The sequence below is a fragment of the Mus caroli genome, unplaced genomic scaffold (genome assembly GCF_978045245.1).
Source record: "Mus caroli unplaced genomic scaffold, Mus_caroli_1 scaffold_2, whole genome shotgun sequence".
Lineage (NCBI taxonomy): Eukaryota > Metazoa > Chordata > Mammalia > Rodentia > Muridae > Mus > Mus caroli.
Window position 1 is genome coordinate 58,728,863 of NW_028227257.1, and position 16,331 is coordinate 58,745,193.

At 48.5% G+C, this 16,331-nt stretch overlaps 1 protein-coding gene across 6 annotated transcripts in view; it reads left to right on the forward strand.

The window, feature by feature from the left end:
* Positions 1 to 14,561, forward strand: part of Frmd5 (FERM domain containing 5) — a 256,974-nt gene extending 242,413 nt beyond the window's left edge. Inside the window, exons 9-16 of one of the 6 annotated variants that reach the window (XM_029473837.2) lie at positions 3,807 to 3,870; positions 4,284 to 4,375; positions 5,924 to 5,998; positions 7,206 to 7,274; positions 8,096 to 8,202; positions 12,258 to 12,601; positions 13,476 to 13,527; positions 13,602 to 14,561. In XM_029473837.2, coding sequence (XP_029329697.1) covers positions 3,807 to 3,870; positions 4,284 to 4,375; positions 5,924 to 5,998; positions 7,206 to 7,274; positions 8,096 to 8,202; positions 12,258 to 12,601; positions 13,476 to 13,527; positions 13,602 to 13,618 — 820 coding nt within the window. In that variant the 3' untranslated portion in view covers positions 13,619 to 14,561. Of the gene's footprint in view, positions 1 to 3,134; positions 3,222 to 3,806; positions 3,871 to 4,283; positions 4,376 to 5,923; positions 5,999 to 7,205; positions 7,275 to 8,095; positions 8,203 to 12,257 lie in introns of all 6 variants that reach the window. The other 5 variants (XM_085834515.1, XM_021155309.3, XM_085834516.1 and 2 more) reach the window with 5 other exon arrangements.
* The last annotated feature ends 1,770 nt before the right edge of the window (positions 14,562 to 16,331 follow it).

Genomic DNA, 16,331 nt, shown 5'->3' on the forward strand with positions numbered 1-16,331 from the left:
CAGGCTTCAAACTCACAAAGATCTGCCTGCCTCTGCCTCCCAGAGGGATTAACAAATCTACTGGGATTAAAGGTGTGAGCCACCATTCCTAGACCTTTTCATGTTCTTTTTTTTTTTTTTTTTTTTTTTTTTTTTGGAGAGAGAGACAGGGTTTCTCTGTATAGCCCTGGCTATCCTGTAATTCACTCTGTAGAGCAGGCTGGCCTCAAACTCTGCCTGCCTCTGCCTCCTCAGTGTTGGTATTAAAGGCATGTGCCGCCACCACATGGCTAGAACATTTTTAAACTATATTTATGTATTTTGTATGTAGTGGTCACATACCACAGCACACACGAGATGGTCAGAGGACAGTTTTTCACTGTGTGTTCTCTCCTTCCACCACGTGGGCCCTAGAATTGAACTCAGGCCACCAGGCTTGGCACCATTTCTCACTGAGCCTTTCAGCAGCAGTACCCATCCCGTTTTAAATAGAACCTGAGTCAGATTAGTGCTGCATGTGCAACTGACCAGTAGCCACACATACCCCAAAGAAAAATGACTACACATGCACGCACACACACACACACACTCTCTCTCTCTCACACACACACACACTCACACACTCCCTAACCAACACACACACAGCAGCCATCGGTTGCCAGTTGGTCCTTAGCTAGGGTTAGATCTTCATGTGCCCCTCCTCCACCTGCACTGGAATCACTAGCTGGTTTGACCTTGCAAAAAGCAGCTTCACTGAGCAAGACTGAGCGCTGACCTAAGGTATAAACGTAGATACTTAGAAAACAATCTGTTCAGCAACACATAGGTTCAGCAGAGCCTATGGCCTCATCCGCTATGGCCTTTTGACGACTTTAACAGCATCAGGCTTTCCATTCCTGTGGTGCAGGCCTCAAATCCAATCAAAAGCAGGTGGATATGCCCTAATAGTTCTGCCACTATTGAGTACCGGTGGGCACACCCTGCCTGGCAAGTTAGTCTTGTAGCTGCAGGGGCCATCACTGGGTAAGGTCATTGTAACTCTCTTCCACCTTTGGGCGCCATGAAAGCTACCTAGAAGGAAGTTTCCAGGTTGATTATGGCAACCGGCATGAGTTAGATCTGCAATACGACCTTACCATATGGTTATTGTGGGCAAAAAGAGCAACCATACCCTGTATGGTTTGGGGGGCTTCTGGGAGCCTCCCTAACCAATAACTAGTAGGGACATATCCCACACCGGCACTGAGATATCCATTTAATAACTCATCTCTTTGGGGAAAGGATTGTTTACCCATACAAAGTACTCTGTTCAAGTTCGTTTTTTTTTTTTAAATGTGTTTTTGATTTGTTTACAAATCAGTAGTGTTCCATAAGGATTTTTCATACATGCTTAGTTTTAGCTAAACTCATCCTCCCATCCCCTCTTTCCTCTTTATCCCCCACCCCCTTCCCTACTCTTACTCCTAGATGCAAACGCGCACACACGTGCGCACACACACACACACATACTCACATCATATATATTCTACCACTCTCTCTAAAGGTTTCTCCCCTCCCCTCTATCATGAGCCCTTTCTGGCTTCCTAACTTGTACAGACACTCCATAATAAGCACACAAATCTAAAAATCTGAAGGTCGGGTGGACATGAGAGAGAACACAGTTTAAGCCCCCTGTGATTTCAGTTCTGTGTTGGGCCTCAGCCTGCCATGTCTAAGCTAGCTAGCCCCTCTGACAAACAGTTTGCAATGCATGGCTTCCCTTGATCCAGGAGAATTTGGTTAGGACCAGGCCTCTTCCCTTGCTTCTGTTGCCCTCTAGACAAGTGAAGTATGGTGTGAATGGAGCTGTTTTCTCATGAGTTTCTTTCTCAGGATGCTGTAGTCATCCCGTCCTGTGCTCTCCTACTCAGCTGATCCATGGCCACCAGCCACCTTCCTGCCCCAGATTGCTCTTGTGGAGGCTGGTGATACGATCAATGAGTCTTCACACAACCAACTTCTCCTCAGACATGTGGCACTGGGTCCCATTCACAAGGCAGTTGGGATCATGGAGTATCCAACACACCTGTGATCCCCCAAAGTTGGCTTCTGTCTCGGTACTTTCTGTGTGACAATGTAAGGGTTTCCTGTCTTCTAGCCAGCAAAGCACTTTTGAGACGGCTGACTGGGATTGGGCCACAGTTCTCCTTGCGCAGGGCATCTGCTGCCTGGTGCTGTCTGGTGTTCCTTGAAAGGGTTGCACCCTTGACAGAGCGATTGTCATATGTCTAGAAACCAGGTCATCCCTGTAACAGACACTTCCAGCCCCTGAGTTATCCCTGCCTCCCCCCACGTTTTGTTCTCCCATGACCCTCTCTCCCCGAAAACCTTCCTACTGTCTCAACTTCAGAATCATAGGTATAAACCCAACTTCACATTCAACAGGAAAAACCAACTCATAGTCCAGGTGTGATGGCTCTCACCTGAAATCTCAGACTCAGGAGTCAGAGGCAGGGAAATCACCTACGTGTCAAGGCCAGCCTGGTCTACACAGTGAGTTCCAGGACAACCAGGGCCACACAGTAAGACCTCATCTCAGAAAGGCAAAAAAAGGAAAACTACCCTCCACACTTGTATGTTTGTTGTAATTCTACCTGAGTGTAAGATTGATGGTTGGTTGGCCAAAAGCGACAGAGACACCAAGAAGCTTGCATGAGTTCTAAACCTGCACTGGGAAGTTGTAACATGTCACTCTGACCCAGCCATGACTTCTTAGTGAGAGCAAGTCACATCCCCCTGCCCTGATGTTGTCCAACCATAAACCAGGTACCTGGTGATAGAGCCTTCTTACCACTTACTGGGGTAGTGAGGGAACCTCCCTAGAGGTGACAGGATGCCTCCAGATGGCAGATGTGCGTGACCAGACCTCCTTAGGGGTCTCAGGCAGAAAATAAAAACTCCCGTGGGGGTCGGGCCCTGATTGGGCACACAGGGCTGGCTGATGGGAGGCCTGGTGGCTCTCAGGGACATCCAAATTGGTCCCAGGTAGTTCCCCGACTCTGTAAATGTAACCAAGGCTGAAAGCAGTTTGTGGAGGTGAGGTCTAGGCCGTGCCATGTACAGTAACCATGTCACTTCTTCTGATTTGTGTCTGTCCCACGGGTGACGTACCCCAGTATCCTGTTTGCCTCTTTTACTGCAGCCATTCACTGGGCTGGTGGCTTCAAGGATTTTTCTACAATAACCCCTAAGCCCCTTTCCTGGTCAGTACCCTGCATGACTGTTCCATGTAATCTGTTCTCTCTCTTTGGTATGTTGCCCCACCCTTCCCTGAGATCGTTTGACATTTGTCTGCATTAAACTGCATTTTCCATCCAGTGGCACAGTCACCTGAAAGACTCAGCACCCTCCGCACCTGGATGCGTTGTATTTCATTATTTGCTGTGATCTTCAACTTTGGCCTCATCAGCTGCCTGTGGCATCTTCTATTCGACAGTCCCATCAGATAACTTACCTGTGCTATGAATCAAATCTGGCAACGGTGCCCTCCTCCTGCACTCACGTTCCGTGCAAATGTTGCCCTTTTCTAGCCACTGTTGATGAGCCCGAAAAAATCCTCCTCTCACCCCAATATTACAGTGTGATTGACTGAAAAACTGTGGGCCGAACTGTCTCAATGACTGTTCTCCAAGGCCACTGCGCTACTGTCTTGTTCTTCAGTTCTAATTTTGGCTAAAACTGTGTCTGTGCCTGGAGCCCCTTCCAGTCGGGTGGGCTGTGCATCTACATTACTGTGCACAAGCCGCCTGCAGCCAGGTGACGGACAGGCACTCTCTTTGTGCTTCTAGGAATGAGGTGACCAAGCTGAAATTTGAAGGAAAGACTTTCTATTTATATGTAAGTCAGAAAGAGGTGAGTGCTGGCTTCCTTCTCTTCAGGGAGGGCTAGGGCACTGTGACAATCCCTCATAGTTGGAGCCAAGAGTAAGGAGTCCAGAGGACGATAACTGCCTCCTAGGCTGAGGCTAAGGCGGAGGTATGTGGGAGGAAGGCCTGGCTATGCTGGTAGCACCCAGCGGATCCACCCGGAGAATGGCCTCCAGGAAATAGTCAAATGAGGTTCTCTCCCCAGCAGAGAACACCAGGTGGATGGTCGGTCTTTCTGCTTCTCACCAAGAGCTGTTAGACTTGCCAGGTGTGAGGTGGTAAACTGTTGTGAACCCCTCTTCTAGCGACCCAGCTGCTGGAGGGCCTCCCATATCCCAGGACACAGGGTCCCAGGCTTTTCCACCCACCTCAGCTGTTTCTCTGTGGAATTTTTTGCAGGAAAAAAAGATTATTCTCACATATTTTGCCCCAACCCCAGAAGCCTGCAAGCACCTCTGGAAATGTGGAATTGAGAACCAAGCCTTCTACAAGTGAGTGGACACGTGATGGGGACTCAAAGCTGCCTCCAGAGGATAGGCAGGCCAACCCAGAGAAACAGGAAACCAGCCGAGTGATTCTGGTGTTGTGGCAGGAAAGCCCAGTGGGTGTCTTAATTTGAATCACTGCCTCTGTGGGACCCTGGAAGGCCTGGAAGTCAGGAGTTCCATGAAAGACCCCACATAACCCAGAGCAGCATCCTGACCTCAGACCTCAGCCTTGGGTAGATCTTGGGGTCTCCCTCCTGGTGGGTAGCTCAGAGCCGAGTGCCTGGGAGCCTAGGGTAGGCGAGCTAGAGATGGTGGCCACTTGGCCCACTACTGAGAAGCCAGGTCTGAGCCAGAGATAACTCTGCTGGCCAGAGAGTTTGGAGGAGTCGGGGACTTCAGCACCCACTTTTCTCTGAAATGTGAATGTGCACAAAGAAATGGACCAACGAGAGGCTGAGGTGACACCAAGAAAACTCCTTGGCTTTGCTTTAAGAACAAAACATTAGGATTCGCATGTTAATAGATGTGCTGGGGGCTGCAAAGGCAGCTCATTTGCAGGAGTTCAATGCTCTGCATTGCACAAACAGGGCACAGTAACAAATGCCCGTAATCCCAGCTTTCAGGAGCTGGAGGCATAAGAATCAGTTAAAGGTCATCCTCAGCTATAAACTGAGTTGCAGGATAGCCTGGGCTACATGGGACCCTGTGTCCAAAAAAAAAAAAAAAAAAAAAAAGACAACGCCAAATAGTGTGATATATTCCAGTGAAGGTGATCCTTGCTATCACCAAATACTGTGATAAGCCAGCATGGGTGATAGCTCTACTATCATGAAGGAGTTTGGGGAAAGAGCTGACTGCAGTCAGCAGAACACAGAACAGTCCCCGAGCTGTGTCTCAGGAAGGCATTCTCAGTCTCTGCTACGCACTGTGCACCAGGGTGAGCTGGGTGAGCAGTGTGTATTCCGGGCTGTGTGGGCTGCCTGCTGAAGGGAACACTTTCGGAAGAGGCTTTAGCAGGCTGCTGTTGAGAAAGGCACGAAAGCAGTTTTCTTTGGCTACTGTCTTGCCCTCACCTGTGAGGACCAGGCCTACCTTTAGTGAGTTGGGTGAGCCTAGCGAGAAGCAAGTCTGAGAGACAAACTCCTGTTCGTGAGGCTTAGGTGCAGCCCGGGAAGTAGACAGAGGAAAGTCTGCAAGGTTCTCCTTGCCCTGGGAGTTCAGAAGCAACCCCATTCTTTCTGCCAGAAGAAAGAATGCGTCATCAAAAGAAAGCAATTGTCATCCCTCTTTCTCTTTTCTCGGGACCTGTTTTCCTTCCTGAGAACAAATACTTGTTTCCAAACCCGTGTGTGGCCACTCAGTGGCTGAGTCTTCCTCCTGGTGGGCAGCACTCCTGCACAGATAGCCAAGGGCTATCTTTTGATAGCCAAGGGCTTTCTCTTGAACCTGAAAGGAAGTCTAAAGTAGCCTCTGCAGGCCACACTACCCACCCTCCATTAACCTGCGCAGTGGTTTGGGCTACCTGTCACCCCGAACTTTGCTTTGCCACAGGCTGGAAAAGTCAAGCCAAGTCCGCACAGTGTCCAGCAGCAATTTGTTCTTTAAGGGGAGCCGGTTCCGATACAGGTAAATAGTGACAGTAAGTAGCCATTCCAGATCCTTCCAGATCCTTCCAGACCCTTCTCTAGAGAACATGCTGTGCCTAGAGAACAGAAAACCCAGAGCTCACGGCAGGGCCTGGCGTTTCCTCCCAATTCCTGGGCCCTTTACCTGCATCCTCTCCAGTTTTCTGTCTGTAGGTCTCTTCCCTCACAGTGTTTACCTCATCAAGTGAGAAGACCACTACCACAATTTTTGAGCCATATTTGAAGCAAGTTTTATTAAATACTGGCCAGGATGATGAACATTAGCCAGGTCCATACCCGGGATTCCCAGAGCATGGTGCCACATTCCATTAGACAGGGGCTTATAAAGGCAGACCTCACAAGACTGCATGCTCCCTGTGTGCCTCCTGCACACATGTGATCAAGCACACTCGGTGTACTTGGGGCAACCGAGCTTGTTTACGGAAGTAAAATTACTGGAGTGGCTGTTAGATTATATGAACGGCCCCCAGCCTTCCAGCCTTGGGCAGCTGGGGCTGACAGGTTAGAGGAATTTTTGTTTTATAGATCTTTTAAGCACAGTAATTAAAACAAAGCATAGCTTGGGATGTCGAATGCCTCAGAGCCTCCCGGGGCTGGGAAGGTGTAGTATGAGCTGAGCTGGAGCTTTTTAATGTCATGACTAGGGGGTCTCTTTCACAAACCTGCCATTTCTAACTGTAACATTATCTGGGAGTCAGCCATCACAGTAGCAGGAGCAAACCAAGAACTGTGAAAGTTCTCTGTGTGTCCCCTCTCTGAGACCTTTTGGATTTTTTTCCTGGTGATTCATAGAAACTGGAGGAAACCAATTAAGAATGGAACTAGGCATGGGTGGTGACGTCTTTAATCCCAGCAGAGACAGAGGCAGGCAGATCTCTATGAGTTCGAGGCCAGCCTGGTCTATACAGTGAGCTCCAGGACAGCCAAGACTACATAATGAGATCCTTTCTCAAAAAGGGGGGTGGAGGGGAGAGGGTCCCAGAGACTCTAGCAAAGAAGAGCTTAGTTAAGCCACTGTGATGTGCCAGAACTCTGCCCCAGCGAGAAAGCTTTCCACAGAGACTGAAGCCTTGGGAGATGGATGGGCCAGAGGCTATTTCTTGACTCAGTCCGCACACCTGCAATCTTGGAGCCTGGTCCTCATTACTGCCTTTCTTGCTGTTTGTTTTTATTTTACCACTTGGCAGTGGCCGGGTCGCAAAGGAAGTCATGGAGTCAAGTGCCAAGATCAAACGGGAGCCGCCAGAAATACACAGGTAGGTAGGCTGTCGGTTGGGCACTTCCCAACCACACAGGTAGGTAGGCTGTGGGGCACTTCCAAACCAATTCCAACTCAGATCCCAGAAATACACAGGTAGGTAGGCTGTCAGGTACTTCCCAACCCACTCTAACTCAGATTCCAGAAGCTCAAAAGAGCCAGCAAGCCAAGCCCCATGAAGCTTCTGGCCAAACAGATGCAACAGAGGAGGCAGAGGGCAGAAGAGTGAAGGGACCCAAGTCAGCTGGGACTCAGGAGCCGCATACAACCTGTAACAGCATAAGGAAAGACAAGGCACAGCAGACAGTGCATCTGAGCTGAGCTGCAGTTCTAAAGACGTGGCAATCTGAAGACACTTGGCTGTTCATTACAGAAAGCCTCAAATGACCTCAGGACCCATGTCATGTATGTCTATAAATCATGCATTTCTAGAAGCCTGCCTCCCCCAAGCCCAGTAGACTCACACAGACTGGCTAAGAAATCTAGGATTTATTTGCCCACCAGCCTGTACTTCTGGAAATAGGAAATTACTACCTTCCCTTCAACACAGCCTCTCCTAAGCAGCCTATAGGAACTAGGGAAAGTGCCGGTACCATTTTCAGACATTTTAGGAGCTTGTCTCATTCTAGGGCTCTATTGCCTACCAGTCCTGTCTGCCCTCCAAGACACACTGCAGAAAGGCTGGGTGTCCAGGGAAAAGCAGTGAAGGAATCTAACACAGAATCTCTGAGACTTGGGGACCAACGGTTAAGAGAATTTGTTAAATATTTAGGCACCCCTCTCTGTGCACTGAGTGGTTCTCTCTCCGTTTTATCTCAGAGCAGGGATGGTCCCTAGCCGCAGCTGTCCTTCTATAACCCATGGCCCACGACTGAGCAGCGTCCCCAGGACACGAAGAAGAGCTGTGCACATCTCTATCATGGAAGGTGAGTGTGCGCTCCTGGAAATGACGCTGGTGTCCGCGCACTGTAAGGAGGCTAAGTTCCTCCCCAGGGACTGTATTAGTTACTTTCTGCCACTGTGATACAATTCCAGGACCAAGACAATGTATGTAGGAAAGTTTATTTTGAGCTAGGCACAGGCCTTTAATCCCAGTACTTGTAGGCTGAGGCAGGCTGATCTCTGAGTTCGAGGCCAGCGTCTACAGAGTGAATTCCAGGACAGCAAGAGTTACAGAGAAACCCTGTCTTGAAAACACAAAGTATATCATAGCAGAGAGGCAGGGCAGCAAGTAGCCGCCTTAGCAGTGGAACAGGAAGCTGAGTGTTAGCATCTTCAGATGAGCACAAGGTAGAGAGAGAGCTTGAAGTGAAGTGAAGCCCAAGTGGCGTACTTCTTCTAGATCCTAAACCACCTCAGCACTGCCAACTGGGCCCCAAGTGTTCAAACACCCAAGACTGTGGGAGACATTCTCACTCAGACCAGAGACTCGAAAAAAATCCTATTTGCTTTAGAGATAACAGCAGTCTCTTAGGTAAGAGCCCAGTGGGAGGTAGAGGTTCTATACAAAGGTGGGGACACAGCGGAGTGTTTAGTCCTAGCAATGATGTGGAGGCAGGGAAGCTGAGGCAGGAGTTAAAGGCTCAGGTAAGGATAAAGCTCAGGTAAGGATGAGTATCACTCTGTGGGAGGGTCTCGGGTTCGTATTATTCACTTATGGCTGACACAGAACTCCAAAAACCTGGATAGGCAGATACCACCAAGGCCGGTGGTTGCTTCATTTGTAAAAAGGAGCCCCTCTCTGCCTGCTCAGCAACTGGCAAGGATGCTAATGCACATGCAGTGCTTTTGGTGAGGGTGAGGGTGGCAAAGCTTCACGCTGTAGCATGGGCAGTCCTCCCACCTCAGCTTCCCAATCCTGAGATTGAGTGTGAGGTACAGCACTTTAAAGAGAAGCCCTGCTAGGCAGTGGTGGCGCATGCCTTTAATCCCAGCACTTGAGAGGCAGAGGCAGGAGGATTTCTGAGTTCAAGGCCAGCCTGGTCTACAAAGTGAGTTCCAGGACAGTCAGGGCTACACAGAGAAACCCTGTCTTGAAAAAAAACAAAACAAACAAACAAACAAAAAAAAGAAGCCCTCCCGCCTGGCCCTTTGCAACTGTGAAGTGCTGACTGTAGGGAGGAGCCATGAGGGATGGAACCAGGGTCTTCAAAAGGCACAAACGAAACCCCAAAGAACACACTTTTGGCTGTGAAGTCAGCTCATTTGAAGGCACATCACAGAATCCTTCTGACTTCTCTAGAAAGGCTTCATTTGCTTTCTAAAAATAGGGGAGGGGGGATACAAAAACAACAACAACAACACAGTATTACAGTTTGAATGAAGCACAAAGTCCCCACAAACAGGGACACTTTAAACACAGTCTTGTCGTGGAGGCCCAGAGGACACTGGGGAATGTCAGTTTCCTTTACCCACTGCGTCTATGGACAGAATGTGGAGCTCAGCCAAGAGGGTTGTGGGACAGTCAGACATGGACAGACACAGCTCACTCCCAGCCCTGGAGCCACTTCTTCCTCAGTTCCTGTGTGACTTCAGTGCACACGGCCTAGATAAAGCCTGCCTGTGGCTTCAGAGCCTACTTTCTGGGACAGTTGTAGTTGGTCCATGGCCTTTCCCCTTCCCTCTGAGAGCCGCCACGCAGAGCCTCGGGGAATGAGCTGCAGGCTGGCAAGCATTGCTTTTTATGGATGTAAGCACTTCTGGCCTATTCCAGTCCCCTGATAAGGATAGCCTCTGCTCTCCACGCTTCTCCCTCCTTACAGCTCAGCCTGACATAAGGCTCTGGAGTCAGCACTCTGTCCAGGTGGAGGGCACTGCTAGGGGGCTGCCAAGGCCTGGGTGGGGGAGATTCTTAGAACCTACCTGGCTATTTCCTCTCCTTACCTCCCGGGCCTGGCTGGTGTCCCTTGAAGAAGGAACTGCCGTCCTGGCCTGCCATGGGAAAGAGTCTAATTAAGATTCAGACCAGAGTCCGTGTCCAGCTCCGGCTGACTAACCACTGCCTTCGGCCCCTAAGCGTCCGCATCCTGAGGATGGGACCCCGGCTTCAGTGTAGGGTCCTAACAACTGTCCCCCCTGGCCCACTGGGAGCCACTTCTGGACAGAGGCATCAGCTAGATCACCTCAAAGGTAAATACACCTGTGCCACTTTGCCCCAGCGCCCCGAGACTAATGGGTCTGAGGAGGGGCAGGGTGAAGTGGTTCCTATAGCAGATGAATCTTCTGAAATATGAAAACTTGTAGAAGATGGACATATCTGGACAGCATTAAGGGAGGTCACTCAGACTCAAGACAAATACTACGTGTTTTCTCCCATGCAGATACTACCTTTTAATCTCGACATATGTGAGAGTAGGTATAGGTCCTAAAACCAGAAAGGAGACCACGGGGTGATGAGGGGTTAGGAATGTCGCTCAGTTGGGAGAATGCTTGGGTAACATGCACGAGGCTCTGAGTTTGATAAAGCTTGGTTGCATACATCTGTATTCCCAGTGTTTGCTGACGGCAGGAGGATCGGAGTTCAATGTCATCTTTGACTACTCAGTGAGTTAAAGCCAAAGCAGGACTCAAGAGATGGCACCTTTGAAAAACAAATGAGCCATTTTGAGAAAAGAGACTACAGTGTGCTATGAAATTGCACAAAAGGGTGCTGGGGTGGGCAGTTCAGGGAGCAGGGGAGCAGGGTGGGGGAAGGGCAACAAAAAGGGTGTACTGGGGTGGGGCAGTTTAGGGGAGCAGGATGGGGGAGGGGCAGCAAGAGGTTGTTCAGAAATGCCATAATGGAACCTAATCTTCTAAATGATAACTTACAAAAAAAAAAAAACCAAAGCCATGTATTTCATTTAAAATACAAGACAAACTGTTTAAAGTGGGATGTTACTCCATAATCAATACTAAAGGTTTATGGTAATTTTTCTGGGTAATTTAAGAATACATAACATTTTGAATGAGATACATTTCATATACAACAAGAGATAAAAATGGATCCATAAAAAGGTTTTGAGATGGAGGGAGGGAGGGAAAAGGGAGAGGGTGGAGAAATGGGGAGGGTGCTGGCTACATTTTCTTGTTCAGGACTGGCCTGATACGGAATGACCTTACAGCAGTCTTCTGTTGAGAGGACAAAACATTAACATGCTTGGGGAACAACTGTGGTGGTCAGGCATTCTACTAGAAATGCCTGTCCGCCCATTCTCCTGTCTGCTGAGCTCACGGACAGCTTAGTAGGTGCCACGGCTTCTGATTCGCTGTCTTGATGTCAGCCTCACTCTCCTTCCTCAGCCAGCTTAGGGATTAATCACAAGCCAAGATATTTTGTACTGAAGTGGCTGCTGGCACCAAAGCTGGTCATACTTGGGAGATCTGGCTGTCATAGATGTCCATGTGAGGGGACAGGCCTTTTAGAGGGTGTCATGTGCCTTCTAGAAGAAAGGAAGTAGGGCAGAGGCCAGGATCAGGCCACAGACAGGGCTTAAAGAGTTCTGTTTCATCAGTGAGGCAGAAAGTATTCCTGTCATGCATGCCAGCGGCTGCATCAGGAAGAGCATCAGGAAATACAGAGAAACCAAAGCATCCAGAGTTCTGGGGCAACGGCTCTTAATCCCAAATTCTTGGGTGCCTGAGTCCCAAGGCAGTACAGGCTGCAGACTTAATGTGCCCTGCATCCCATAGACCCCACTGTGAGTCACAGGCTTGGATTCCATCCACAGTTCTGCCTTGAGCCACATGACTTTTCTAACTATTCACCCCCTCCACTGTATGTAGTTGTTGAAAGACACAAATGAAAACTTTAAACATTTTTTTAAAAATGTCCACTGGGTACTTCTTTTGCCTTGTTCTTGATGTCTGCATATGGAGTCCACAGCTACTGCTGCTGTACCGTGGAGCATACGCAGCCACCTAAGGACCTGACCCGACGCCACTGGATAGGAAAGAATGTTGTGACCTGGAAAGCTAATTCCTGTGCTTTTCGCCTTTCCAGGCCTTGAGTCGCTACGAGACAGTGCCCATTCCACACCAGTGCGGTCCTCTTCCCATGGGGACACCTTCCTGCCTCACGTGAGAAGCAGCCGGGCAGACAGCAATGAACGTGTCGCTGTGATAGCGGATGAGGCCTACAGCCCTGCAGACAGTGTGCTGCCCACCCCTGTAGCCGAGCACAGCCTGGAGCTGATGCTGCTCTCCCGGCAGATCAACGGGGCCACGTGCAGCATTGAGGAGGAGAAGGAGTCGGAGGCCAGCACCCCGACTGCGACAGAGGCGGAGGCCCTGGGAGGAGAGCTGAGGGCCCTGTGTCAGGGGCACGGCGGGTCAGAGCAAGAACAGGTGAATAAGTTTGTTTTAAGTGTTCTCCGTTTGCTCCTTGTGACCATGGGACTCCTCTTTGTTTTGCTCCTCCTCCTGATCGTCCTTACCGAGTCTGACCTTGACGTTGCTTTTTTCCGAGATATCCGCCAGACCCCAGAGTTTGAACAATTCCACTATCAATACTTTTGTCCCCTCAGGCGATGGTTTGCCTGCAAAATCCGCTCAGTGGTGAGCCTGCTCATTGACACCTGAGAAGGCATGACTCCTCCCAATAACTAGCCGGGTGGACCAAGGAACCCGGCTACCCATTCCCAGCAATGGGACCCATGGCGGAACCATCGGCACACACATCGGCACACACACCAAGTCCTCTCATGACTCAAAGTCCACTGAGCCTAGCAGGGTTCTTTCCCAGCAGAAGAAAGGGATATAGGCTAATGCTCTGTAAACCGGGAACATTCCATTTCTTCAGAGGCTCTTCCGAGAAAGGCTCAGCAACTCAAATGTTTCTCATCCTTCAATATGCAGGATCATTTTGGGGTGTGAACTTTTAGTTTTTCATAGATGTGTATTATTTTGAAAGTATCTAAATAAAAGTCACTTATTTTACTAGACTGATGGCTGCAGTAGTGTCACCCAGTAGATGGGACACTAGCTGAAGACTCAGACTGTTGTCCTCTGTACCCTGCAATTTTCTCACTGGTGCCAGTGGGTTCCGGGAGACCCAGCAGGGCAGGCCAGGGCTGTGGGCAGGCAGGAATGGCTTCCTCGCCAGACAGAAAGGTTTAACAAAGTAAACGGTGCAGAATGATTAAATAGAAAGTTGCTTCTTACGATAGCTGAGTTGGATTTTCTTTCCCTTTTGTTTTGTTTTGTTTTCAAATCTGAGCAGAGAGTGCATCTGAAGGGACCACAGCTACAGCAGCAGCAGTGGAAGGGGTGGGGTAAGTCTGTCCCCTTAGACTAGAGCCTAGTGGACACCTGAGTTGTATTTAATGTTTTGCTTTTCTTTCTGAAGAACCTCAAGACTTTTAGTGCTTCTGGGGTGTCAAAGTGGTGCCAGAGTGTGCTGTCAGAGATGTCCCACTGCACAGTTACCAGAGACCTGTGCTGAGTCACACGAGAGCCTGCAGAGCTGCAGGAAGCTGTGCTTGTCTTGTACAGTGTGCCCCTCCCCCCACACACAAAAAAAAGACTATTTCAAGCTCTATTTTAACAGCAAAATGTTATTTTCCTATCTATTCCTATTTTGTTTTCACTTTATGAATCAAAAGATGCGAGAGAGAGAGACAGATCTGAGGAAGGCATCGGGAAGGAGCAGCGGCCTTGGAAGGGACCAGGAAGCACTAAGCAGGACCTCTAAGCAATGCCTACAGGTGACAGAATTTGACCGTGGCAGAGACCAGCACTTACTATAGGAATGCCACCCTTAGGGTCAACCCCTGCTCCTGGAAACAAGGTCAAAGAGCACTTAGCATCGTCCCTCACAGCAGCATACGTGTACACACACACACACACACACACACACACACGAGCAGCAGTCCCCAAGCCTCTACACCTCTTACCACCAATAACACACAAGAGCATGTTTTCATCTCAGGGAGACCACTAAGTCATCTGAGGCCCAAGGGGCCCACTCCTGGGACCAGAGAACAGTGGAGCAGAGCAGCCCCAAATGCAGAACAGATTGGGCGGGTAGAATATTTGAGCTTCCCTTATTTGTTGCCTGGGGTAAAACCATGTCCACATTCAGAATATGACAGCCATTAAAAGCAACAACACCCAAAAACAAACAAATGGGGTTTTGAAGATGCTGGGAGGGCATTTACATAATTTTAAAGAAAGATGACATCCTTATCTAGACCAGAGGTCAACAAACCTCTTTTAATAAAATTTTGATTTTGTGGACCATGCTCTGCCACCCTAGCACGCCTCTGATAATGCATGCATAGAAGAACATGGCTTGCTCTGAGAAAATTTTATAAAAACATAGGGCTGAGGATGTGTAGCTCAGAGGGTAAAGTATTTTTTCTAACATGTATAAGGCCCTGGATTTGACTTCGAACAATACACAAAACCAGGTGTGGTAGCATATACCCGTGGTCCCAGCATTCAGCAGGGAAAAAGGAAGATCAGAAGTTTAAGGCAATCCTCAGCCACATAGTGAGTTAAGGCCAGTCTGGGATACATGAGATGTCTGAGACCACTGGCTTCCCACTCCCTAAAAACAAACCTAAAGCTGCAATATGCTGAGAGACTGGTCCCCAGCAGTACGATGCAAACCCTGGTCTACACAGGGCCAGCTTCCATTGCTGTTTTGTGTAAGATACCCAGAACCATTTCCCAATGGGGGCTTGGTGGGGTGCTCCAACAACCAACCAGCAGTGATGTGTGTCATCTGCTACCAAGATCAAGAAGTACTGCCACTGTGAACAGCGGTGACACTTAAGAACGGGTCCAGGCCTATCCGATCATTTCCGTACCAGCAACAATTTGTGTGTGAGATCTAAAACATTTACCACATGACAAGACAAACTGAGGGGATCCTAGTAAAGACCAGAGGTCACTTAAAAGCAATGAGCCACTGCCGCTTGTCAACTGCATAACCAAGGTGTGTACTCAGCACAGGACTGACAGCAAAGGCTACTGGGAAATAGGGCTGTGTGAAATGGGATTTCTATTCTTATGCAACATAGCAGATTGCCTTCTAGCGTGGTGCTCCTACCTCAGTCTGTAGAACACAGCGTCTATGCAGTGAGTGGTAGTCTCGCCTCTGACCTTTCATAGCCTCGAGAGAGGCAGCCTGCCATTGCCTGGTGTGTTTCTTGTGTCTAGAGTCCTAACAGTGCTGCGATCCGTGCCATTTCCAACATCTGACCCAGAACCTTCAGGTCATTTTCTCCCTCAAGGCTTAGCCCAGAAAATAAGGACAGAAAAGGCTCCCTTCGATTTGGTTTCCAAATAGTTTTCAATAGTTCAGTAACAAACCCCCTTTACTGGTGACTAGTGTTTTTCATCATTTCCCCATCATTACAAAAGTTTCTGTTTTCAGTCTGGTTTTGCCATGTTCTGTGTCTCTTCTTTCCTCTCAGAATTATTGATCCCACTGTAGAAAAGCAGATCTGCCTAGCATTATTGATCAGAGGAAATACTTACTGAATAGTGGACTGCATCTTTAAGCAGTAGAGGATAAACTACCTACAAATGTGAATTTCTTAGTTTCATTTAAAAGTATACACCTGTTAACCTTTCGTGTGCCAAATCTAAGTTACGTTTTCCTTCAAAGCAATGTACTCTTTTCTACATATGTAGTATGTAGTTAGCATAAAATCATTGGTGCCATGAAGATTATTTTTAAATTCAATAAATATTTAAATACCGTAAGAGAATGGGTCTTTTTTAAAAAAAACAAAAACAAAATAAAAAAACCTTGTAACTGGTTTCACTTTATCAAGTTAACAATACACAGAGAGAAGGATGGCTCAGTACTCGGAGAGGACCCAGATTCAGATCCCAGCACCCACATGGTGGCTTGCAACTGGCTAGGACTTAGCTCCAGAGGATATGACACCCTCTGACTTCCTGGGCACACACACACATGCAGTGGACATAGAATAAAAATAAAATAAACTTTGTCAGCTATGAAACAGAACTACCATTTCCTTACAAATATCCATGATTATTAAAGCTAAGCCTCTGCCACACACTTTGTTTTTAGAGGTCTCCCTGGCTGGCCTAGAATTCACTA